General features: G+C 53.4%; 9 protein-coding genes across 9 annotated transcripts in view; 6 read left to right on the top strand and 3 right to left on the bottom strand.

Moving 5' to 3' along the window:
* Positions 1-177: 177 nt before the first annotated feature.
* CkaCkLH20_13277 (nrm1-like protein) lies at positions 178-1,313 on the top strand (the record flags this gene model as incomplete). The annotated part of the gene is made up of 2 exons (XM_038895987.1): positions 178-267; positions 321-1,313. The coding sequence occupies 2 exons, from the start codon at positions 178-180 to the stop codon at positions 1,311-1,313; spliced, it is 1,083 nt and encodes a 360-aa protein (XP_038738721.1).
* A 731-nt stretch (positions 1,314-2,044) lies between these two features.
* CkaCkLH20_13276 (uroporphyrinogen-III synthase) lies at positions 2,045-3,017 on the bottom strand (the record flags this gene model as incomplete). Its single annotated transcript, XM_038895986.1, has 2 exons — positions 2,045-2,676; positions 2,726-3,017. The coding sequence occupies 2 exons, from the start codon at positions 3,015-3,017 to the stop codon at positions 2,045-2,047; spliced, it is 924 nt and encodes a 307-aa protein (XP_038738720.1).
* A 1,398-nt stretch (positions 3,018-4,415) lies between these two features.
* CkaCkLH20_13275 (augmenter of liver regeneration) lies at positions 4,416-5,061 on the top strand (the record flags this gene model as incomplete). The annotated part of the gene is made up of 2 exons (XM_038895985.1): positions 4,416-4,537; positions 4,623-5,061. 2 exons carry the CDS (start codon positions 4,416-4,418, stop codon positions 5,059-5,061), a joined length of 561 nt encoding a protein of 186 aa, XP_038738719.1.
* A 2,055-nt stretch (positions 5,062-7,116) lies between these two features.
* CkaCkLH20_13274 (uncharacterized protein) lies at positions 7,117-9,025 on the top strand (the record flags this gene model as incomplete). The annotated part of the gene is made up of 4 exons (XM_038895984.1): positions 7,117-7,303; positions 7,362-8,023; positions 8,125-8,654; positions 8,722-9,025. The coding sequence occupies 4 exons, from the start codon at positions 7,117-7,119 to the stop codon at positions 9,023-9,025; spliced, it is 1,683 nt and encodes a 560-aa protein (XP_038738718.1).
* A 537-nt stretch (positions 9,026-9,562) lies between these two features.
* CkaCkLH20_13273 (THUMP domain-containing protein) lies at positions 9,563-10,870 on the top strand (the record flags this gene model as incomplete). Its single annotated transcript, XM_038895983.1, has 5 exons — positions 9,563-9,634; positions 9,736-9,903; positions 9,961-10,482; positions 10,534-10,674; positions 10,730-10,870. 5 exons carry the CDS (start codon positions 9,563-9,565, stop codon positions 10,868-10,870), a joined length of 1,044 nt encoding a protein of 347 aa, XP_038738717.1.
* Positions 10,871-13,316: 2,446 nt separating this feature from the next.
* On the top strand, positions 13,317-14,717 carry CkaCkLH20_13272 (uncharacterized protein; the record flags this gene model as incomplete). The annotated part of the gene is made up of 1 exon (XM_038895982.1): positions 13,317-14,717. One exon carries the CDS (start codon positions 13,317-13,319, stop codon positions 14,715-14,717), a length of 1,401 nt encoding a protein of 466 aa, XP_038738716.1.
* A 180-nt stretch (positions 14,718-14,897) lies between these two features.
* On the bottom strand, positions 14,898-16,840 carry CkaCkLH20_13271 (regulatory factor sgt1; the record flags this gene model as incomplete). The annotated part of the gene is made up of 2 exons (XM_038895981.1): positions 14,898-16,543; positions 16,603-16,840. The coding sequence occupies 2 exons, from the start codon at positions 16,838-16,840 to the stop codon at positions 14,898-14,900; spliced, it is 1,884 nt and encodes a 627-aa protein (XP_038738715.1).
* A 907-nt stretch (positions 16,841-17,747) lies between these two features.
* On the top strand, positions 17,748-21,415 carry CkaCkLH20_13270 (DNA repair protein; the record flags this gene model as incomplete). The annotated part of the gene is made up of 4 exons (XM_038895980.1): positions 17,748-17,840; positions 17,905-21,162; positions 21,223-21,323; positions 21,382-21,415. The coding sequence occupies 4 exons, from the start codon at positions 17,748-17,750 to the stop codon at positions 21,413-21,415; spliced, it is 3,486 nt and encodes a 1,161-aa protein (XP_038738714.1).
* A 289-nt stretch (positions 21,416-21,704) lies between these two features.
* Positions 21,705-22,172, bottom strand: part of CkaCkLH20_13269 (rpsU-divergently transcribed protein) — a gene marked incomplete at both ends in the record, with an annotated part of 997 nt that continues 529 nt past the window's right edge. The window contains one exon of the mRNA XM_038895979.1: positions 21,705-22,037. Within this exon, the coding sequence (XP_038738713.1) occupies positions 21,705-22,037 (333 nt within the window). The remainder of the gene's footprint in view (positions 22,038-22,172) is intronic.

Here is a 22,172-nt window from a genome sequence, read left to right as displayed (position 1 = left end):
CCCCTCATTTCTCGATAAGCTGCTCCGGCTTCCGTTTACTCCCAAGCCATCGCTTGCCGGGCAGAGCAGCCTCGACGACTGTCATCCCCTGAAACTCCTCTTCCGAAATCTCGTCCCCCACCGTTCGCCGCTTCCTCGACACAACGACTCCGGTTATACCATCCGTCATTGCCGTGTATGTTGGACCTTCAAACCATGACGTCTCCGTGGAAGCAGCAACCGGAAGAGGTCGCAGACAAGGTGCTGAAACGGGCAGAAGTCAGCAAGGTATGTCTCGAACCCCGATGCCTTGCTCGTACTAATTGCAAATTCCTGAACAGATAGCCAGAAGGCTGCAAAATCGACTTGCCCTTGCCCAATTCAAGACGAAACATGGCTGGGAGGATCTCACGCTGGATACCATCGAGCCCAAGTACGAGGAGGAGCTGCGACGAAAGCGCTTGTGCGAAGGAGATGTGCTGTCCGACTCATCCTCCAGTGCCTCTGATCTGCCATACCCCACAAGGACGCTGATGAGCTCTCCGTTGAAGGCTCCTTTGTTCTCCGATGCCATCGGATCTAGCAACGGAAGCTCCGGCCATCGCAAGCGAACCTACATGGCCTCCTTCGAGTATCCCACGTCTAGCCCGAGCAAACGCTTCAGATCCTCCCCCACGCCGCAGAAGCCTATCCAGACCCATACATCGTGGAAAGAAAGTCACCAACTTGCGCAGTCGTCACCCATCAAGCCTAGGAGGCAACAACACTTCACCACATCGACCGGTCCCGACGTGTCTTTCTTCCAAGGCGCCCGGAGGCTTGCTGACGACCTCGTGTCGCCCAACTACAATGCCAACTCGGACGATGAGGACGACCTCCTACCTACACAGTCGTTCAGGTCGAACAACCTGCGCTCCTCGCCCCCAACGACACCGCCGATGCGCAACCGACCGATTCCCAATCGCCGCAACAAGGACAGGGCTGTTGGTGCTGAACCAGTCAAGTCTGGAGAGGAGGGTGCTGATCTCCTACTGTACCTCGCTGCTTCACCATCGCCGGCAGTCCCATCCACGAAGACGAGAATGGAACCTCCCTCAACGCCGCCATCCAAGGTTGGCCGCGACATGACGCTTCCCTCGTCTCACATGACCACCCCCGGCGGGGGCAACCTCTTTCCCAACACGCCTGGGCAAGGATTCGACTTCGCCGAGTTTGTCAACATCACACCCAGCCCAGCGCAAAAGGCGTGGAAAACGCCCGTCGCGCTGTCCTCAACACGGACTCCTGTCAGCTTGGCCAGGAGACGATTGACATTCGACGAGCCTATTGCCTGATGATGCACATCGGCGCAACGGGACTAAAGTTTTCCTATTCCTATTGTTCTATGATACCAGAAAGGCGTCTTTGGCTTCTCACAGGTACCGCAAGATTCATCCTTGCCACTTTTTAGGCTTTGCGATGCGGGAGGGGCGAATCGATGTGTCTTGAAAGAGACCACACTTGAGAAAAATGTTTTTCTTTTCCCATTTACTTCTTCAAGCCTGCCATTGTTTGTAGTCGGGGGTGATGCTCTACAGGGAACTGAGCAGGGGTTGCACCATGGTTTAGGAATGAATGTCCGTCCAGAAGTCAGACCAGTCTTTTCTTCCCTTTTTTTTCTTCCCACCGTTGGTCTTGTCCCGCCGCCGTGGTTGGGATGGACCCGGGGATCCCCAGTTTAGGTCGCGGTCCGTGTAGTAATTAACACGCTTTTGGCGTTTCGTCGCGTCATTTACTAGGAGCTCTGACACGAGATGAACGCGACCGCGACGCTTTCGCGTCAGGCTTGATCAATTAAACTGTAGCCAATCAGAACGCAAGTACCGCCCACGCGAGTCTCCCTCTTCTGATGTCGTCGTCCTGGCGTCCAGCAAGTCAATCGGGGATTCATAAGTCAAAACAATGAATAGCTCGGGGCATTGCTCCTCGACGTCTGTGAAAATGGGTGTTAGATATGGTCCACAGGGACTGGCTATCTATTCGAACCAAATACCGTGTGGAAGGCTCAGTCCAAGAACCGGTAGAATCAATTGTGAATCTCCATAAACTGTAAAATGCCTTGCTTGACGCCTTCAGGACTCGGTTCCTCTGCACAGACGTCAGGGTCGAAGTCGAACGTCCTCTTGAGGTAGTCGCGCGTAGTCGGTCCAATTGTTGCAATGAAGGTCGTTCGCTTTGCTTGGTTGTCCTTGTTTACCTTTCCTGTCGCCTCGTCCAACATGCCCAGCCCACGCAGCATTCCGTCGCAGCCTGTTGGGGAGAAGACAACCACCCACCGCGTTGGCCGCTCCTGGGTAGCTTTTAAGATATCGTCGAAATCTTGCGGAAATGACTCCATGACGCCCGTTCCGTAGACAACGACCTCGTCGACTTGGATCCTTCTATCACTAGCCAGGCCTGCGTTCATTAAAGTCTTTGGGATGATGTCTCTCCTCTGCTCGCCGACGAGGAACAACACAGGCGGTTTGACCGACCTATGTTGGTACCATTGGCCATAATGCTCCAGAATGAATTTGGCGAGGGCATCGCCGTTGCCGGTATGCTCCCCAAAAATCTGCAGCGCAGGCTCCTGAGACACGGCCTTGAGGGCTCGTGTCGTGGCCGGGCCTACGCTGTAGACAGGCACGTTCTGTAGATGAGGCCATCCCCCTTCAGCACCTAGGCATCACGTTAGCTACGGCCACCCGATGCTGAGCTGGCAACTGACCTTTCTTTTCGTCGACCAACTGGGCGAAGGCCTCCACTGCCCTCTGCGAGGTGAAGATGAGGCCACCGTATGAGGCGTCCGCGTCGGTGCTTATGGCGCGGCGGTGCAGGACGTCTCTTGCCACCGTCATTCCTGGCTCCTGGAAACTATGATGCAGAACCGGGACGAACGTAGGCTCGAAATTAGGTCCATTGTGGTTTTGGGAGAATAGCTCTTCATAGGAATCGCCGGGCGTCGACTTGGTCTTGAGCAGTAAGACCGGCACAGTGGTTGAGGTAGCCGAGTGCGCCATGTCGGAAGATTGTTTCCTTGTTCTCTCCTATGACTGGGAAAGGCGAGGAAATCAATAGTGTTCGATCAACCCTAAGAGCAGCTGCTTTTCCATGTGTGACGAGAAGATTGGTCCCGTTCAGTTTGAACTCTGCAAACGACTCATCGTCACTTCACCCAGCGGTATCTTCTGCCCCGCCTCCGCCGAATCTGCAGTGTCCTCTCCACCGGATTAAAGTTACGTACTGTTTTAGGTAAGGTGTTCGTTAACGCAGCGAGTGGGCGCTAAAGGACTCCAGGTTGGCCATTTATCCATCAACCTGTCAATCTACCAGCTAACATTGAGTCAACCTCGCAAACTTGGCTTCACGTCCCAAACATTCGGCTCTATGTAGGCAGTTTTGATCAGACAATCGTGCAATCTGCGACATCGGCGGGTTCTGTTGTACGATACCCATCTCTAGTCCCGTTACACCACATCCCATCGACTCATCGCCCGATAATATCCGCATTTGGAGGCTCCGGATGAACGTGGTGACTTTCAATCACACCATCGTCTTCGTCTTCTCGGGATAGCCGCCAATGCTAAAGATAGATGCGACCTCATCTTCCGATCAAGCATCGCGGATGACAACCGTTGAACTTGGGACTACTCCGTAGGCCCCGTAATATTCGCGGAGGTGTGGGCTTTTTCCCCCCCTTCATTGTTCACGGTCCGAAGGCTGACGGGCGACCCCGGCGAAATCACGGAGACCTTGTGTGACGTGACCCCCGTGCGGCTCTGGGACAGAAGCACCCCATATTAGGCGTCTGACCGATGGCTGATGAATCGATCCAGCGGCGGCTTTATGGGACCCGTGCAAGTCTGAGTCTGTAAGGCACCCGAACACTCTGACTGCCTATTCGTACCTTAGGTAAGGTACACGGGATACGGACATGTCTACATAGTGTGCGAAGCAGAAAGAATTGTACTGCATCCCGAGGAATCTTATTGCACAGGTAATAGGAGGTATCGTACCTACTTCAACTGCGGGTGCTTCGATACCTACCTACCTACCTTAGGTACCTAAGGCACGTCAGCGATCCTGACTAAGGCAGGTAGGTAAGGTAGGTATTCAGCACAATCAGGCAAGGTAGGTAAGGTAGGTGGTAAGGTACCTAGGTAAGCTACCGGTCTTATCGATAAGGAAAATGGACTTGGAATGTTCTACAGTGTGCGGGCTGACGCAATAGAACAGACCTGAGCTTACAAATTTCCCACGGCGATTTCTCGCGTTCGCTCGCTGCAATCCTCGGTCGCCAAAGTCGCGCGGCCCGAATCCTCGTCTCCCGTTTTTTTCCCTCTGGAGTTTTCTTCTCGACCCATTGTCTTGTGTTTCGCAGCCTGTTCCACAAAAGCGACGCTTGCGAAGCAGTCGCCATGACCGCAACAGAAGCAGACCGAGACTCCAACACCGGTAGCCTTGCTTCTGCCGCCGATGCGACCACCGAACCGTCGAAACCGCTGCCAAAGGGGGTCGTCTTGGGTAAAGACGGTAAACCGTAAGTCCAGTCCCTTCTCTGTACTAGACTCTGCCGACCAAGTCCTATTTGACGAGTCTCCTACTAACGGGCGACTGCCCTTCAGGTGTCGGTCTTGCTCCTCCAAGAGCGCATTCTCTAGCTGGGCAGCCCAAGCCAACGCCTCGTTGAAGAAAGGAACTCCTCCGACAACGAGGCCCGCCGATGACTGTCCTCCCGATGTCGAGGCTCTTGGTCGCGGGACATGGGCGCTTTTACATTCAATCGCAGCAACATACCCCGAGAAGCCGTCGCCGAATCAGAAGGATGATCTGCGGGGCTTCATGAGACTATTTTCCAAGTTGTACCCTTGCTGGGTATGTGCCGAAGATTTTCAATCCTACATGCAGAGGGAACAGGTGCGAGTCGACGGCCGCAGTGACTTCGGAAACTGGTTGTGCGAGGCTCACAACGAGGTAAACCGGAAGCTCGGAAAGAAAGAGTTCGACTGCAGCAAATGGGAAGAGCGGTGGCGCACTGGTTGGAAAGATGGTCGCTGCGATTGAGATCCGATCTGGCAGAAGACGTAAAAGACCAAGCCTGCTAGACTCCGAGACGGCGGACATTGCAGGTTTTGTGGCCTGCGCAGGCGCTGGCAAAGTGAATTGCCAGGCAACTCCCCCCCCTTTCCCCGCCCTCGGAATCCTGTTGTAACAAAATGTAAACTAGCACTCATATCATATAGACAACATTGGCAGCTGGGGCGGCAGCTTGAGCGCGCTGCTGATCCGTACACACCGTGCTCGGCGCATCTCCCACTCTTCCTACACAGTGCATTGAGAGCATAGGGATGTGTGAATGCCTGCTTCTTCCATGATCTCCTGCACAAATCGCAGATTGGCTCGGAGTCTGCGTGAAGCAGATCCTAGAAATCGCACTTACTTCTCAGTCAAGATGGTGAGTTCCTCGCAGCAGCAGAACATTTACCGCCTGGCTGGACCTTGGAAAACTTTCGACACCATACCACCACGATTCGCTACAAGCGCACTTGTCACCTTGGACGACGACGCGGAGCATCCAGGCGGTTCCCGAAACCGAAAGTCCGCGGCCGGCACCCGGAGGCTTCGGTGACCTAGGTAACGGAGGGTACCGGCGGGGTGTATATCTCACCTTTTTGGCGACTGAGAGCGGCCAGCTGGTGGAAGCGTCTGGATGGGCCGCAGCAAGGCCGAGACCTGGTCTTCAGCATCAGATCATGTCGAGCCCGGTGGGTTTTGAGTCGTATCTGCAGCATGGCGGTCAGAGGAGCAGGCTGTCACCAAGTGTCCGAACCGCAGGGGCGCATCAACCGAGAACTGATCCCTGGTTGACTGCTCACCTTAAATAAACACCCGAGCAAAAAAAAAAAAAAAAAAAAAAAAAAGAATCCGAAGTCGCAGACAGTGGCTCGTTTTGGGAGAACCTAGGTAGCGTGGTCCGGCGGCGCGGTTCGGCAGCATATCCCGGCGAGGCGGGCGCACATCCCACGCTGTCAGAAGACAAACAGGCGAGGTGGTGTTGGCGCTGGTGGCGCGCCGAGTGGATACCTACCTACCTTACCTTACCTAGGTACCCGGTAAGTGCCTAAGGTACCTAGGTGCCAAGGTACCTACCTACCTACATAGGTAAGGTAGGTAAAGTCTCAGCGCTGCTGCCCGTTATGGCCCCGCCAACTCATCCATGTCAGATAGGTACCTCCCGTCAACTTCACATCCACGATGGTAATTACTTCATCAAACCGCCCAAGTGGTCTTGGTCTTTCTTCCTCTCAACCTCGTCCTAACAATGACACAATATCTCTACCGTTCGCTTCATCCGTCGGCCGAAAGCCGCCAAGTGAGCATGCTCAGCCAACAAGGACAGGGTGAGATACCAACCAGAGTCTTGCAGAATTACCTTAGTTTTTGGACCAAGACTGATCTCGATACCCTGGTTCAAGTCCGGCAGCAGCCCGGTGTAATGGTGACCACATTCTGGTGTGGCGTGTTCAATTACATCACTTTTGCCTGCATCTGATAGAGTCGCGAACCATCAACTATGACCAGACCCTTGAAACACTGGAATATCTGCTGGGCCTTACCAGGTAACAACGCGACCATCTCTCTTATTCCAAGCCATGTTCCATGCATAAGGTACTTCCTGCATCTACCGAAACCCGCCAGATTCCACCCCCGGTTAGCTTGACCTTTCTATTAATCCACCACATCGACTTCTCGTCGATTCTGTCACTTAACCTTGCTTGCTCTAGCTTATAGGAATATGCCGCTGCCTGAGATGCCGCATGTCGCCGATGATCCTATCGTTTCATCAACTAATCGACAGTGGTCTGACTTGATCCCAGTCGATCCATTCATCGAGTGACTCCCCCTCGAGAGCGACTACGCCGAGCTCTGCCAGTCCCTGCGTTGATATAAACCTCTCTGTCTCCGTGATTCCTACTCACAGTGCTCTCCGTACAAGCCCAAGTATCAAACATCCAAGCATTCTACATATCTGAATGTCTCAGAACTAGCCCACGTGCACCATTTCTGCGCAACTCTTTCCTATTCCTTCATCAACAGCCGCTTCCGTAACATCCAATCATGGCTGATATTCGTACACAAGGGCTGAAAAGGCCCGTCGACGTCGCCGAGTACCTCTTCAAGAGGCTTCATGAGGTCGGAGTTCGCTCAGTTCACGGCCTTCCGGGAGACTACAACCTCGTCGCTCTTGACTACCTCCCTGACTCTGGTCTTAACTGGGTTGGCAGTGTCAACGAGCTCAACGCTGGTAAGTAGCTACGTATGAGGTGAGCTAGGTAACAATCGACCATACTGACAGCTCCCAGGTTATGCCGCCGATGGTTACGCGCGTGTCAAGGGCATTTCCGCCATCATCACCACCTTTGGTGTTGGTGAGCTCTCAGCCATCAATGCCCTCGCTGGCGCCTACTCTGAGCATGTCCCGGTTGTCCACATCGTTGGATGCCCTTCCACCATCTCCCAGAGAAACGGGATGCTTCTGCACCACACCCTTGGCAACGGAGACTTCAACGTTTTCGCCAACATGAGCTCTCAGGTCTCTTGCGACGTTGCCAAGCTCAACGACCCGGCTGAGATTGCCAACCAGATTGACCACGCGCTTAGGGAGTGTTGGATCCGCAGTCGCCCCGTCTACATCATGCTTCCAACCGACATGGTTCAGAAGAAGGTGGAGGGTGAGAGGTTGAAGACCCCCATCAACTTGGACGAGGTTCCCAATGACACCGACAAGGAAGACTATGTCGTTGAGGTCGTCCTCAAATACCTCCACGCGGCCAAGAAGCCCATCATGTTGGTCGACGCATGCGCCATTCGCCATCGCGTGCTTCCTGAGGTTCATGATCTTCTGAAGAAGGCCGAGATCCCCGTCTTTGTCACACCGATGGGCAAAGGCGCCGTAAACGAGACTCACCCGAATTACGGCGGCGTATACGCCGGAGACGCCTCACAGCCCGATGTCAAGGAAAGAGTCGAGTCGTCGGACCTTATTCTCTCTATCGGTGGTCTCAAGGCATGTTCAACACCAACGGAATAGCTCCATGCAGAAGAAGAACACTGACCCCGTTCCAGAGTGACTTCAATACGGCGGGTTTCTCCTACCGCACGTCGCAACTCAACACCATTGACTTCCACAGCACGCATACGAGGGTCCGATACTCCGAATACCCTGGCGTTACCATGCGCGGCGTCCTGCGCAAGGTCATCCAAGGTCTTGACCTGGGAAAGCTCAGCATTGTCCCATCTCCTGACGTGACAAACAAGATTCCCAACGGAGACTCGGACACAACTCAGACCATCACCCAGAAGTACCTATGGCCGCGAGTCGGCCAATACCTCCGCGAGAACGACATTGTGGTCACGGAAACCGGCACGGCCAACTTCGGCATCTGGGACACCAAGTTCCCCGCCGGCGTCACTGCCCTTAGCCAGGTTCTCTGGGGAAGTATCGGCTGGTCCGTGGGCGCTGCCCAGGGTGCAGCGCTTGCGGTCAAGGATGCAGGCGAGGACAGGAGGACCATCTTGTTCGTTGGTGATGGTTCCTTCCAACTCACTGCGCAGGAAATCACTACCATGCTGCGTCACGGCTTGAAGCCTACGATGTAAGTTTATCGCCCAACAGCACATCGACGCTGCTTGCTTTGAGAAAGACTAACAATTGCGGTCTAGTTTCGTCATCTGCAATGATGGCTTTACCATTGAGCGATTTATCCACGGTATGGAGGCTGAGTACAATGATATTGTGCAGTGGAAGTACAAGGACACCGTTACGGTGTTTGGCGGTTCTGACAAAACGGCCAAGAAGTTCGTGGTCAAGACCAAAGAAGAGCTGGAGAAACTCCTCACCGACGAAGAGTTCAACAAGCCCAAGGCGCTGCAGTTTGTCGAGCTGTACGTCCCTAAGGAGGACGCTCCGAGGGCGTTGATCATGACGGCCGAGGCTAGCGCGAAGAACAATGCCAAGGTCGAGTAAGGAGCGGGAATTTGTCCAAGGGCAGGGACTGTTCGCACGAAAAAAGGCGAAAAGGGCTTGATCGGCGCAAGATGAGACGTGATGAGATTCCCAACACATAACACATGGATTGGATAGATGGCGCAAGGTCTGTTCAATAGATAGACATAAGTATGGAGTTCGTTAGTCTGCATAAATATTGGAATTGGAGTGAAGCAGAAGCCGGCAATATGAGAGCCTACGGCAAAAATTCAAATTAAGCAGTGAATCAGCAAGGCAGATAGTACGTATCCGTAGTGACATACCAGGTAGGTAACCTAGGTAGGTACGGATACATAGTGGGTCACTGCACATCGTCCCGCACGTACGTCCAATCTTGTTCTCTTTTTTTTTTTTCCTTTTTTTTTCTAAGTCCTGCGACCTGGGTGGGCGGTGTACAGTTTTTTGCCGTTCTGGCACTATCCCCATTCCATTCAAGTTGGGTCGATTTTCCTTTACAGTCACTTGCCCGCAATCCACGTCAAGGAATCGCAACTTCGACCTGAACTAGGCATCACCATGACTGAATCAACGAAAAGGAAAGCCCCTAGCTCTGGAGGTGACAAGTCTCATCTGGCGAAAAGGAGCAAAGTAAGTGCTCATCTGTCGTCTCATACAATGGATGCTACTTTGCGCGTCCTGTCACCCGGATGCCGAATCTCAAGAACATTTTGCTGACAAGGCGTCTTTAGGGGGGCAAGGGATCGGGTTCATGGCAGACCCCTCATCAGAAGTCCAAGATTGCCAATCTTCAAGACCGGGATGCCACACTCGAAATAGGCGACAAGGGCATCTGGGTCACTTTTGCTCGTGGTATGGACAGGAAGGCCATCAGTGAATTTAACATGCTGTGCGACGAGGTTTGCAACCGTTTAATTGCCAACCGATTCGCTCTATTTACTGAGACGCCTTTCTAGTACGGGAAAACACTGTACGGCATCGTTCCGCCCAGGCAGGACGTCGAATCAGGCGACGAGGACGAAGACATCGAGACGTCTATCAAGAAGGAGCTCGACGGCATGAGCTCTTCCAACAAGACCAAAACAAAGCGCAGTTTCAAGGCAATCCGGGCCGGTATCGAGTGTGTCTTCTTCATGAAGACGAGAGATCCTGTTGAGCCTGTTGCACTGTGTCGTCGCATGTGCCAAGATGCGGCCATCTGCACTGACATGAAGAAGCGCAAGACCAAGTACGTCAACAGGTTGACCCCGGTCACTGCCTTGGACAAGGCATCAGAGAACGGTGTGAAGAGGGCGGCGAGAAAGGCTCTTGCCCCGTGGCTCGTGCTAGTGGCGAGTAGTGATGCTGAAGCAAAGGAGGAGGAGGAGGAGGAGGAGGTGAAGGCAAAGAGCTCAGCAGCCGATGCTCAGCCATCGGGAGTCAAGACCGAGATATCCAACGCAGAAGACGGCAAGCAAGACGAAAGGCAGGCGTATACGGTCAGTTGAACAACGCGAACTTCTGCTCGCGCTCTACTAACTAGTTCCCAGTACGCCATCCGGCATTCTATTCGCAGTAATAGCTCCATTGAACGCGACGATCTCATCAAACAGATAGCCTCCGTTATCGACCAACGCCATAAGGTCAACCTCGGCAACCCGGACAAGGTGATCCTCGTCGATATATTCCAGGTACAGCGGATTACCAGTGTGAGGATATTGAGTAAATGCTGACAGCCTTACACAGAGCTACTGTGGCATGAGCGTCATTGACGGGAGCGACTGGGATGGCTTGAAAAAGCTCAACATCAATGAGATGTACAAGGTGTCGCCAGGCGCGAAGCCAAAAGCACCTGCTGCCAAGGCGGAGGAGGGCCAGGCGTTGTGAGCCCATCCCGCCGAGGCGGAAGCGACGCGGGGTCGGAGATTATTGATGGCCGCCCGATCCAACAGGATGAAGCTGTGCATCCTGCGTATGGTACGCCCTGTATATCTGATGTATTTGAGCAGACGACGAGACAAGAAAAAATGTTGTGCCAACAGTGGTCAACGACTATTCACTGCTGGTATCGGGCTTACCCGAGCAACTGGAACAGAACCCAGCGAGGCAGATGGTACAGATGGCGGACGTCGCACTCTCTTCCATTGCTCGATCTCTTGGGGTGCGGTCATTGGCATACTAAGCGGAGTTGCGGCAGCACTTGTCCGTTTGCCCGGACTCTGTGCGCGCTCAGCATGGCTATCCACTTGATTGGCGTCGTCGGTGTTTGGGGTTCTGAAAACCGCTTGAATGCCTACGATCAGGGTGATTTGAAAGGAAGCGAACGGTCTTCTCATCATTGGCACTGACGAACCTAAGGGGAAGATTACCAGAACTGGAGGCGTGCGGCCTTGTGGAGTGGGCCCCCGCCCCCCTGGACCACGCTAAGCCTTATTGCGATAAATTTGACGAGTTCCCGGAGGCGTCAGCATGTCGAAGAGTTCTAGGAAGCTTCCATGAGGCAGCCAAGTCCAGGAAAGAGGAGGTATAGGATTGAAAGGGCCGCGATTAGGCCGTGTTGAATGATACTTGCAATCTGGACGCCAAGCTTTGAGATGATCGAAACAGCATGTGAGGTTCCCCGTTGCGTAAGAATCATACATCGCATGCGGAAATGTCTTCTCGCGTTCAAGGTGCCTCAACACTATGGATAATATCAGTTCAATCTCCAGTATCTGTCTGTATACCTTACCGTCAAAGAGATTCGATTACGGTATGTAAACGGCCATATATGACATCCGTAATTGTTCATCAGGGAGCCCCCCCCCCGGGCGGCTGGGTCAGTCGACGACCGCGCCGGCCCCGAGGGCGGAATCCGTGCTCCACCCGGCTCGCTTGACGGCGTCCAATCACCAGACTCCCGGCTCGCTTCTCGATGCACAGACTAGCCGGGATTGGCAGCCACGGATGCGCCTAGTCGGGGCTTCCCTGTCTTTTTTCCCCAAGGTCCCTTACTACGTACATAGTATGTCGGTCTCTCTATTAACTCTCGACAAACACAGCTGAATCGAAACCCCACTGGGTTGACTGTCGGTCTTCAGATACCTATGTCGCCTTACATATCAGCGCAGCCTCATAGACATTCCCGGGGGCTACGTACGGATGTCGCCCAGCGTCCCGGAGTGATCCGTCTCACCCACTATTCGTTCTACCTACCTTCCTACGTTCGCTGCGTACGATTCTGCACTTTCGCTTGACTTGACTCCAAGTAGTACGGTTTGCTGTCGCGGACTGGGATATCAGCACGAATCACTCACCTTCAACTCGCGCGTTTTCCCTTGCTCCCCAGCAAAAGGCCATCGCTCCATCAGAGAGCTAACAGCGAAGAGCTATGAAAGTGAAAGTGCTTCCTTCGCTCAACCTACCTATCCCCGGGCAAGCTCTAGCGTTGCCTCTTTCGCTTATTTGCAGTTCCTGAGCTCTTATTGAGCGCCTCCTTGCTCCAATGTCTCTCCATGCGCAACGCCTCGCCCGCCACCGGCGGGCAATCTACTTGCCTTAGCCGACTGGCTGGTTCTTGCTGCTCGCGTGTAGAAACTTCTCATTGCTAGGTACTGAAAGGACTCCGTCTTCTGGTCTGCAGAACAGGTCTTGGTCTCATGGTCATGGCCAAGTTATATCCGCACCCTGCTCAAAGATTACTTGCGCTCGTGTAAGCCTGCAAAGACACCCCCTTCCATACGTTATCATAATGAACAACCACCGGTTCTGCGATGAATAGCAGGATTCCGGGTTGCCCGACTGCATCTGCATCCACTTCGGACATCTCCCGTGGATTCATGGCCAGCTTTCTCGGCTTCGACGTCCCCGAACTGCTGACCGCTTACACGCCCTGCTCCGCCGTGTGCTTCGCATGTTCTCGCTTGTTTTCCGCCAAAGTCCTCGTCTTTTGATGCATGTAGCGCCTGTTCTTTCCGCCGCGTGTCTACTTCGCTCGCTACTCACCATCCTTCTCGCCAGCACCCATTCGTCATTGGCAGCCCTATGCTACCCCGGCATGTTGACGATATTTCGAACCCCCATTCCTGGCACGCCCAAATCACTGCTATATGCGACTTGAGGTCCGAGGGCTCGCTATATCTAGCTCCTTGCACCCACCCCCTTCCACATGGCCACCATTTGGTTTCACAGACCTTACAGCTCAACTTCACCCTGCATAGGACTCGCCTGTCAGGACGTGTCGCAAACCTGCAGTTTTGCGTCAGTTGCCCATAGACCTTCCGTAAGGCAGATCCCGTCACACACCTCGGTATTCGCAACATCCATGTGTTTGCCGCCCACGACAACAAAGCCCATGCAGGCCGTTATAAGCCACCTGGTGCCCCAGGCCACTATCCAACATGTTCAGGCTGTCTCCTCGGTCCATTGCCAGCGCGCCTATGGAGTCAAGATTTCTGACGGAACGAGTCTTGTCCTCGTCGTCCCTCCACCGCCGATGGTCAAGCTCCTTCGATCGGAGCGAGCCTCCGTCGTCTCGGAGGCGGCCGTCCTGAGATGGCTCGCAAACAAGATGACGGAACAGCCCCTCCTCCAAGAGCGAACACCAGAACCAGATGAATCTCTCGACACCGAAGTGGCTGCGACCGGGAGGGCTGGAGACCTCAGTTTTACCGTCGACGGGGCAAAAGATCTGCAGGGTTTCCTCCCGAGGCTTATAGCTCACACGGCAACATCCCACGAGACTGGTCGCGAATTCAACCTTATGCGGCCGACTATGGGTGTCCCCATTCCCGACCTCAGTCCACCTCTTTCCGCGCCCGAGCGAAAAACAATCGATTTTCAAACGGGGCACTTCTACAGGAGACTATGTAGACTTGTATCCCCGACAGGTCGCTTTGGGCCTGCGTTTGCCGTACTCCCCTCCGTGACGCCAGCTCCCGCGTCTGGCCAAGCGCGGCCAGTCAGACGAGACCTCAACGCCAGGTTGATGGAGTTGAAAGGTGTTCAGTCCTGGTCGACAGCTTTTCATTCCATGCTGGAGGCCGTGTTGCGCGATGGCGAGGATATGCAAGTCATGTTGGGTTATGGTTCCATCCGCAAGCACTTCAAACGGTTCCAATACACCCTGGACGAGGTCAAGACACCTCGTCTGGTGGCAGTGGACGTCGGAAAAGATATCAATACTCTCGTAATCAGGAGGCGACGCCGAAGGAGCACTGTGTCACCAGCCAGTAGCAGGCGGCCAAGCATACGAGACGACATTCGACGCGACAGCGGGGACGACGACAACAGTGAAACGGAGCCTGACGAGCTGCACCAGGCCACTATCTATAGCCAGGACGACGTTGTTATGACTGGAATGAAAGACTGGAGCAACTTCATATTTGGAGACCCTCTTTTTGCCATGAATTTCTGCCGCGGCCCTAGCCACGATTTTCTTTCGGGTTTCAACGATAACTCATCTGACCAAAACCTTGAATCGTCCATGTTCTCTTCGGACATGATTGAAGACAAGGCAACCGCCCACATCCGTCTCTTACTATACGAGTGCTACCACACTACTACGCACATTGCCAAGGAGTTCTTCCGGCCGCGTAAGGACAGTGGTGGACGTGAGCTAGAGGCACGGAAGAGGCTGAGCAGCATTTTGGCACAGCTGGATGCGCTGGAGGATCTCGTCGACCGGAGAGGGAGAAGGCCGAGTGGTGAAGTGAGCCCAGCGAAGCGGTCGAAGAGTGGTGAGAAGGATGTGTAGATGGATCTGTTTCTGTGGATGATGTTACGAATGGACGAGGCATTATACACGGAGTACTGGCTGTCAAAACTTAGCGTCGTGCGAGAGAAATACTTTACGAGGAGTTTGAAACTGAGCGGTGAGTAAAGGCTGGTGACCAGACCTTCTGATTGTAGACACGCAAATCATCGTTCGATTCAATCAATTCTCCTTTCCTGCCTTGACGTCGCCGTCATCTTCATCACGAGGAAGCTGGAGCCCCATCATGCTCAATATATTGCCGGCCGGTCCAGGTAGACCTGCCTGGCCCTTGAAGCTCTCCAAGAGGTTCTTTGCCAGGTTATAATCAATATCAATCTCTTCATCGACCCCCTCTTCATCGTCAATGTGGTCAGCGCCAGAACCGTTGGGATGGCTGCTGTTAGCGTTTCCTACGTCCTTCGAACTGCCGTTGCCCTCAACCGCGGGCATTTTGTTGCCTCCCGCGTCGAGTTTCAGGGCGCCGTATTCTTTGAGTTCAGCTTCGAGCTGCGCTGCAAGCTTCTGCAGCTCTTCGCCGTCAGAGTCTTCACCAGACTCTCCGACCTGCACCAGGCCTGTTGCATTCGGGACCGCCATCCCCGGCTTTTTGTCCGACCTTGTTGTCGCCTGTATCCCAGTTGGGGCCAGTCCCATCATTTCTCTCATCATTCGAGAAAACTCTGCCTCGTCGAAGCTGACAGCTTTGTCCTCGTCCTCGTCGTCCTCCCCGCTTCCATCATCGTCACCATCATCCTCGTTATCGATGTCCATTTCGTCGATTTCAACCCCTTCAAGTCCTGCACTGTCATCATTTAGGAAGGCCTCGAAGCGGGACACAATCTTGCGCAAGTCTGCCTGCGCCGTGGAATCCCCAAAACCGGATCCGGGTTGCTTGCCTTTACCGCCACGACGACCTTGAAGTTCCTCCTCAAAGTCCTCATAGTTGATATCCATCCATGCTTCATCGTCGTCTCTGTCAGCGTCTGTCCATGTGTTGATGTCTTTGTCCGTTGGTAACACTGAGTCGCCATCCTCTTGCAAATCTTCAACAAAGATGCTGGCTTCCCGAGCTTCGCGGCTGTTGGTCTTGTGAATGTTCTTCAACATGATTTCGAACCCGCATGTGACCTTCATGCCCATCTCTAGCCGAGCTTGCTCCTTGCCTCGGGCCCTCTGAATGATATCCACCCAAGGCGTGGGGGGCTCGAATCGCTGTGATCGAAGTTGCGCAAACAGGACCCTGGTGAACTTTACACTCAACGTGACGAGATCTTTCGGAGGAAAAAGGATGGCGTCGGGCTTGGACAAGAGTGCTTTCAAGTCCAACGCATCGCGCAGATAGAAGGACTCCACGGCTGGGGCGATTGCTCTCGGGGCTTGATGGATGATATATGCCAGCCTCCGCGGTATCGTCACCAACGAGTGATGGATGGATTTCTGAATTTGCTCGGGGTACTTCTCCAGTCGGTAAAATGCCTCCGCTTCGATGAATTCGGAATGAATGAGGGAGGCTGCATCTTCTCTAATGGCATCCACAGCTCCTGCTAGCGTGAGCTGTTGGGACTTGGAAGCCGGAGAACTTTCGGTCAAGGGGATTATGCGGAGGTGGCCGTTGTTGATCCAGACTCGATGCTGGTCGTTCTCTGGGCTCAGCCACTTTGGTAACACATTGGCTGCTTCCACCAAGAGAAACTCGCCGTCGCTGTCTGAGACGCGGATCCATGCTGCCGGGTTGGATTTGGAGAGCTCCCTGAGTATGTAGACTAGGAGCCACTCATCTTCGATGGCGTCCCCATAGTCTGACACTCCGTGTAGATAGACAAGTCCTGCGAATTATTTAGACTCGGAAGAAAATTGCAGGAAGCACGCAGGAGTTCTGACTGACCCTGATTGGTAACGATATCGAGGTTGAGAGAACCCCTCTGCCAGATGTAGTCACTCGTAAGTCGCGTCGTAAGCTGAAGCGCTGCCTTGCGGATATGCTCGAGCCGTGAGAGTTGCTTTCGCGTATCGTTTCGAGTCTCCGATTCGATCAAAAAGATGAAGTATTCGACACAGTTTTCCGGAAGACCGTTTTCCATGGTGGCGAGGCCGGGTTGTTCGTCTTGCACACGTCCAGCCATTGCGACTTTTCTGTTCACCCAATGCGTGGCCGTGATATTTTTTTCTTCTCGTTCTTCTCCCTCCCTCTCCCTCTCTCCCTTTCTCTCTCTCTCTCTTCTTTATCCCAGACGCCCTGACCTGAATGAAGCACTCAAACAACAGGTAGCAAGGTACTATCGGCGTGGTAAAGGTGAGGTACTGCCTTGCCTATGGCTGGAGCACTCGATGTGCTGCTTAGACTTTTGACCCGAGGTTGAAAGTCGACGAGGTTGTAGTGTGGTTTTCCTTGTGACTAAAAGGAAGGCAGGTAGGACTCAGCAGACACAATGAAGAAAGACCTGTCGTCGCCGGGTTACATTATATAATATAGACACCTGCGGTTAGCTAAACACAGGTGGGCAAGGTAGCTTGACGTTCCATACCTTAAGTATTCAGATCCGGCTCAGCAGCTCAGATTTGATCTTGTGGGCCCCTAGCATTTGGCGACCTCTTCTGGAAAGTACCGGTGTGGGGCCTCCAAGTCCCTGGTGGGGTCCGGCTGCTAGGTGTAGGTAGGTACCTAGATACTGTATCCGTACCTGCCTACCTTCACATTACCTACCTGGTAGGTAAGGTAAGGTACCGCGTCCCCTTTCTGGAGGTAGGTACTTCAGGCCACTGTCTTCTTGTACTTTCCGGCCAATAGAAAGCTGTTGAATACCTGCAATATATCACCAGCAAGGTATTCAGCCCTTTAACAAGACCCCACCAGAAATTCGCGTATCCTTGTCTCCCCTTCGCGTCGCACAGCAATGTCCTCCAACTCACTGCCTACCTGACCTTGCCTTACATCACGAAATTTCGCCCAAGCGACCAGCGCCCGACGTCTCTTCCAGGTTGGTCGTGATCTGTCCGGTAGCCGCTCGAAGGCAAGCGCGCATCATCATCATGGCTCCTGCTAAACGGTCACGCGCTGTCCTGGAAACAGAGGAAGTATTGGACGTTCAGCAGGCAAGATCGCATCTTAGCCAGGACGCGTCTGTAAGTTGCGCAGCGCAAGAAAAATCGATATGGCTCAAACATGCTGAACTCATCTTTTTACCAGTCAAAGCGAGTCAGACTATCCTACTCTGCACAGGGAAAGCAGCGCGAAGAAAGCCCAGGCTCCAATAGCGATGCTCCCGCCGGGGAGGACGAGGACGAGAACGATCGAGGCCGCCGCGACTCTCCACCCCGCACCCAGTACGAGATAGCCCGCGACGATGGGTTCAAGCATCTTCAATATGAGGACCAAGACGACCAACGAGCCACACAGAAGATCAAGAGTCGTCCGCAGCGCATCGGCGACAACCATGCTGCTGAGAACGGCATTATAGAGAGCGTCGAGTGCTTCAACTTCATGTGTCACGAACGTCTCTTCGTCGAGCTGGGCCCTTTGATCAACTTTATTGTCGGCGAGAACGGAAGCGGCAAGAGTGCCGTCCTGACTGCCCTTACCCTATGCCTCGGTGGTAAGGCGAGCTCGACCAACCGAGGTGGCAGTCTGAAGAGTTTCATCAAGGAGGGCCGCGATAATTCCGTCATCATCGTGAGAATAAAGAACCAGGGCATCGACGCATACCAACCTGATATCTATGGAGAAACCATCAGGGTCGAGCGACACTTTTCCAGAGCTGGTGCTAGTGGCTTCAAGCTCAAGAGCGTGACCGGCAAGACCATCTCCACCAAGAAGGCCGATGTCGACGAAATCTCGGAATATTGGGCCTTTCAGGTTGACAATCCTCTCAACGTTCTTTCTCAGGACAACGCGCGACAATTTCTGAACTCGTCATCAGCATCCATGAAATATAAGTTCTTCGTTCGCGGCGTACAACTTGAGCAGCTGGACAACGACTACAAGCTCCTGACAGAGATTCTTGAAAGTCACGAAGCAAAGCTACCGAGTCTCGAGGAGCATGTGCGACGTGCTGAACGAGAGTATTCCGAGGCGCGCAAGCTCAGGGATATCGCCCAGAAGAATGAGGAGATGAGAAAGACCTATCGCCGTCTTCGGAACCAGCTCTACTGGTCCCAAGTTGCAGAGCAAGAAGACGTCTTGCAGCAATGCAACGACAGTATCACATCCCTAGATGAACTGATCAATGGGGCTGAGGCGACCATTGAGCAGGCAACACAGGCCCTGGCTCAGTGCGACGAGCAGTTGGCGCGTGCCCAAGCAGCCGTGGAAGAGAAAACCCTGGAGGCCAATACCATCAATGAAGACGTCAACTCTGCAAAGGCTGATTTTGAAGAAGCCAAAGCACAGGTTACCGACTTGTACCGACAGCTGAGAGACGTCCAGTTACGCCACAATATCGCAAAAGACAAGGTGAAGGACTACGAGGTCAAGATTCTGGCGGAGGAGCAAAGACTCGACGCCAGTGCTGGTAGCGCTCGGCAGGAGCTCGAGGCGAAGATGAATGAAGCGAAGTCGGAGGAATCAACCTTCCAAGAAGAAATGTCGAATGCTCAGAACAAAAGACCGGAATTGCAAGCTGTGTTGAAGCAAGCCGAAGTTGATGAAGCCGCCGGAAGAATCGAGCTGAACGGGAAGAGGCAAGAAATTTCAGCAGCCGAGTCCCGCCTGCAGAGCCTCCAGCATAGCGCAGGGTCAACATACGCAGCTTACGACAGGCAAATTCCCGCTCTCCTGCAGGCTATTGAGCGTGACAATGGTTTCGACGAGAAGCCCGTCGGGCCTATTGGAGCCCACATCCAACTGTTGCAGCCCGCTTGGTCGTCTATTTTGGAGACGACTCTCGGCGCAACACTTGACGGTTTTTTGGTGTCGAACAAGAGGGACCAACAAAGGCTCGCAAGGCTAATGCAGCGCTTCAACTTGGCCCGCATTCCCCCGATCATCATCGGCAAGCGACTGCCGCCCAACGTGAACCTTAAGGAGCCTGATGAACGATTTGATACTGTCCTCCGCGTGCTCAAGTGCGATAACGAGTTGGTGCGAAGCCAGCTCATTGTTGCCCACTCGATCGACAGAATCATTCTCATAAGGGAGAGACAGCGGGCCGAAGAAGTGATGTTTGGAAATTCGCCTCCACCCAACGTACAGGTATGTCTCACTTTCCATGATGGTGCCAACAAGCGTGGTCATGGTCTTCGTTTGCAAGCGAAGGAGACTGGGAGCAACACATCGCCTGTCAATGCATTCAATCGCATCCCGAGGATGAAGTCGGACAACGAGACCCAAGTTAAGTTGCAAGGCGAAGCATTGGCTCAGTTGCGGGGCGAGCTGCGCTCTCTAGAAGCAAGCCAGCGCCAGCTTGAACAAGCATCTGCCAAGTGCAGGGCCAATCTGAACACACAAGAAGCCGAGATCAAGTCGTTGGACAGGAAGTTGCTCAGGGCTCGAGCGAAGATCGACAACATTTCTGCTGAGCTTGACCAGTACGAGGGAGTTGATGGAAGACTTATTGGTTACAGGGAAGAACTGGAAAAGGCCAAGGCGGAGAAAGAACATCAGGGCACCCAATACGGAGAAATGAAGGTTCGACAGGAAGAACTCAACAAGAAAACCGAAGAATACAAGAGGAGGAGCGACGAAGAGAAGAGAAGACTGAAAGACTACGATGCTCAGCTGAACAAGCTGAAGATGCATGTTCAGAGGGCCGAGGATTTGCGGAAGCTTGCGGTCATCGACAAAAATCGCGCATTCGAGGATCGTGACAACGCGATTGAAGACAAGCGACGCGCAGAAGAAAAACGCGACCGACAGGCTGAGACCGTGGCCAACTTCACAGAGCAAGCCATGGAGAAGGCGCCGAATCGAGTGTACATCGAGGAGGGCGAGACTCATAAGAGTATTGAGGCCAAGTATACCACCATCCACCAGCAGTTGGAAAGAAGAGCCCAAAAGCTTGGCGCATCGGATGAGGAAATCAAAGAGCGAGCAGCTCGAGCGGAAGCCACCTATGAGTCTGCGAAGCAGCTCTATCAAGGCCAACTGGAGGAACAGACCGCTGGAAAGCTGAATTTGGAAGATCGACTGAACAGATGGCGTTTGTTCCAACGCCATATTTCGGCTCGTGCCCGTATCTGCTTCCAGTATCTTCTCAGCGAGCGCGGTTTCAGGGGCAAGCTTGCCATTGACCATCCGCAACGCAGGTTGTCACTCTTTGTGGAACCTGACGAAACACGAAAGGGCACGGGTGGTAGAAGTACAAAAACACTTTCAGGAGGCGAGAAGTCGTTCTCGTCGATCTGCATGCTGCTTGCCATCTGGGAAGCGATGGGGTCGCCTCTAAGGTGTCTAGACGAGTTCGATGTCTTCATGGACAATGTCAATCGTACCATTAGCACGGGCATGCTGGTAAGTCAGACTTTGACCATCACCTCATCCATGTCAAAGACTAATGTCGTTGTTCCTTAGATTGCTGCCGCTCGACGCTCGGTATCGCGCCAGTATATCATGATTACACCAAACGCTATTGAAGGAAGGGCAGCACTCGACCAGGACGTGAAGGTCATTCGGTAAGTCGATTTCGCCAACACTGGCTGTCCGAGTATGGAGCGCTGACGTGAATACTAGCTTGACGGATCCCCGGCAACGAACTTTGGTCTGATCTGAGATGTGTTCTTCGGCGTTCAGGTGGTTACGTGGCGTTTGGGGATGCTTGGCCTGCGCGGATGGGATTTCGCGATACGGGGTGTGGAGGCAAGTGAACTCTTTAGGTTCGGTAAACAAGCTATTCTGGGGAAATAACCCATGATGGAACGAGTTGGCGCATTAAGAGGGTTTATCATAGAGCGATGTGTACAAGTTAAGACAATGTTATACAACGGCCCAATCCTCCAGAAGATTGTCTCGATGGATCTTGCGCGGTATACCCGGGCCATTCGACCAAGGTCTTGCTAAATTCGAAGTCCTTTACTTCTCAAGACGTTGACACCCGCGCTAGCCGTGAAACCAACCCATTGACCCAAAGACCCAAGAGCGCCACCAACTTCTTGAACCTCCTTCAGTCTCCTTTGGAGAAAGTCTCTGGTGTCCCGGAAGCCGAGTGACCTGTCGTTAGTCATGAACAGCTCGCTGGAGGCATAGATCATGGACAAGCTTGCGCGCTTGGTGTACCAAGAGGGGTCAACAGAGGTGTCGCCGGAGAGGAACCAGATTTCATCAGCCAGCTTGGCCAACTCCTTCAATGAGGCCGCAGCGTAGCTTGGCTGTGCCATGACGGCCAAAGCCTGCGTCCGTGATTGTCAGCTTCGTCGACTCGACAAGGAAACACTTGGTTGTTTTTTTTTTTTTTTGGGGGGGGGGGGGGGGGGGTTTCGCCAAAAAAAAATGGCCAACGGGAAAAAAAACTTAATTTTAAAAAA

The sequence above is a fragment of the Colletotrichum karsti genome, assembly GCF_011947395.1.
Source record: "Colletotrichum karsti strain CkLH20 chromosome Unknown Scaffold82, whole genome shotgun sequence".
NCBI lineage: Eukaryota > Fungi > Ascomycota > Sordariomycetes > Glomerellales > Glomerellaceae > Colletotrichum > Colletotrichum karsti.
This window is presented reverse-complemented; position numbering and strand designations above follow the sequence as displayed.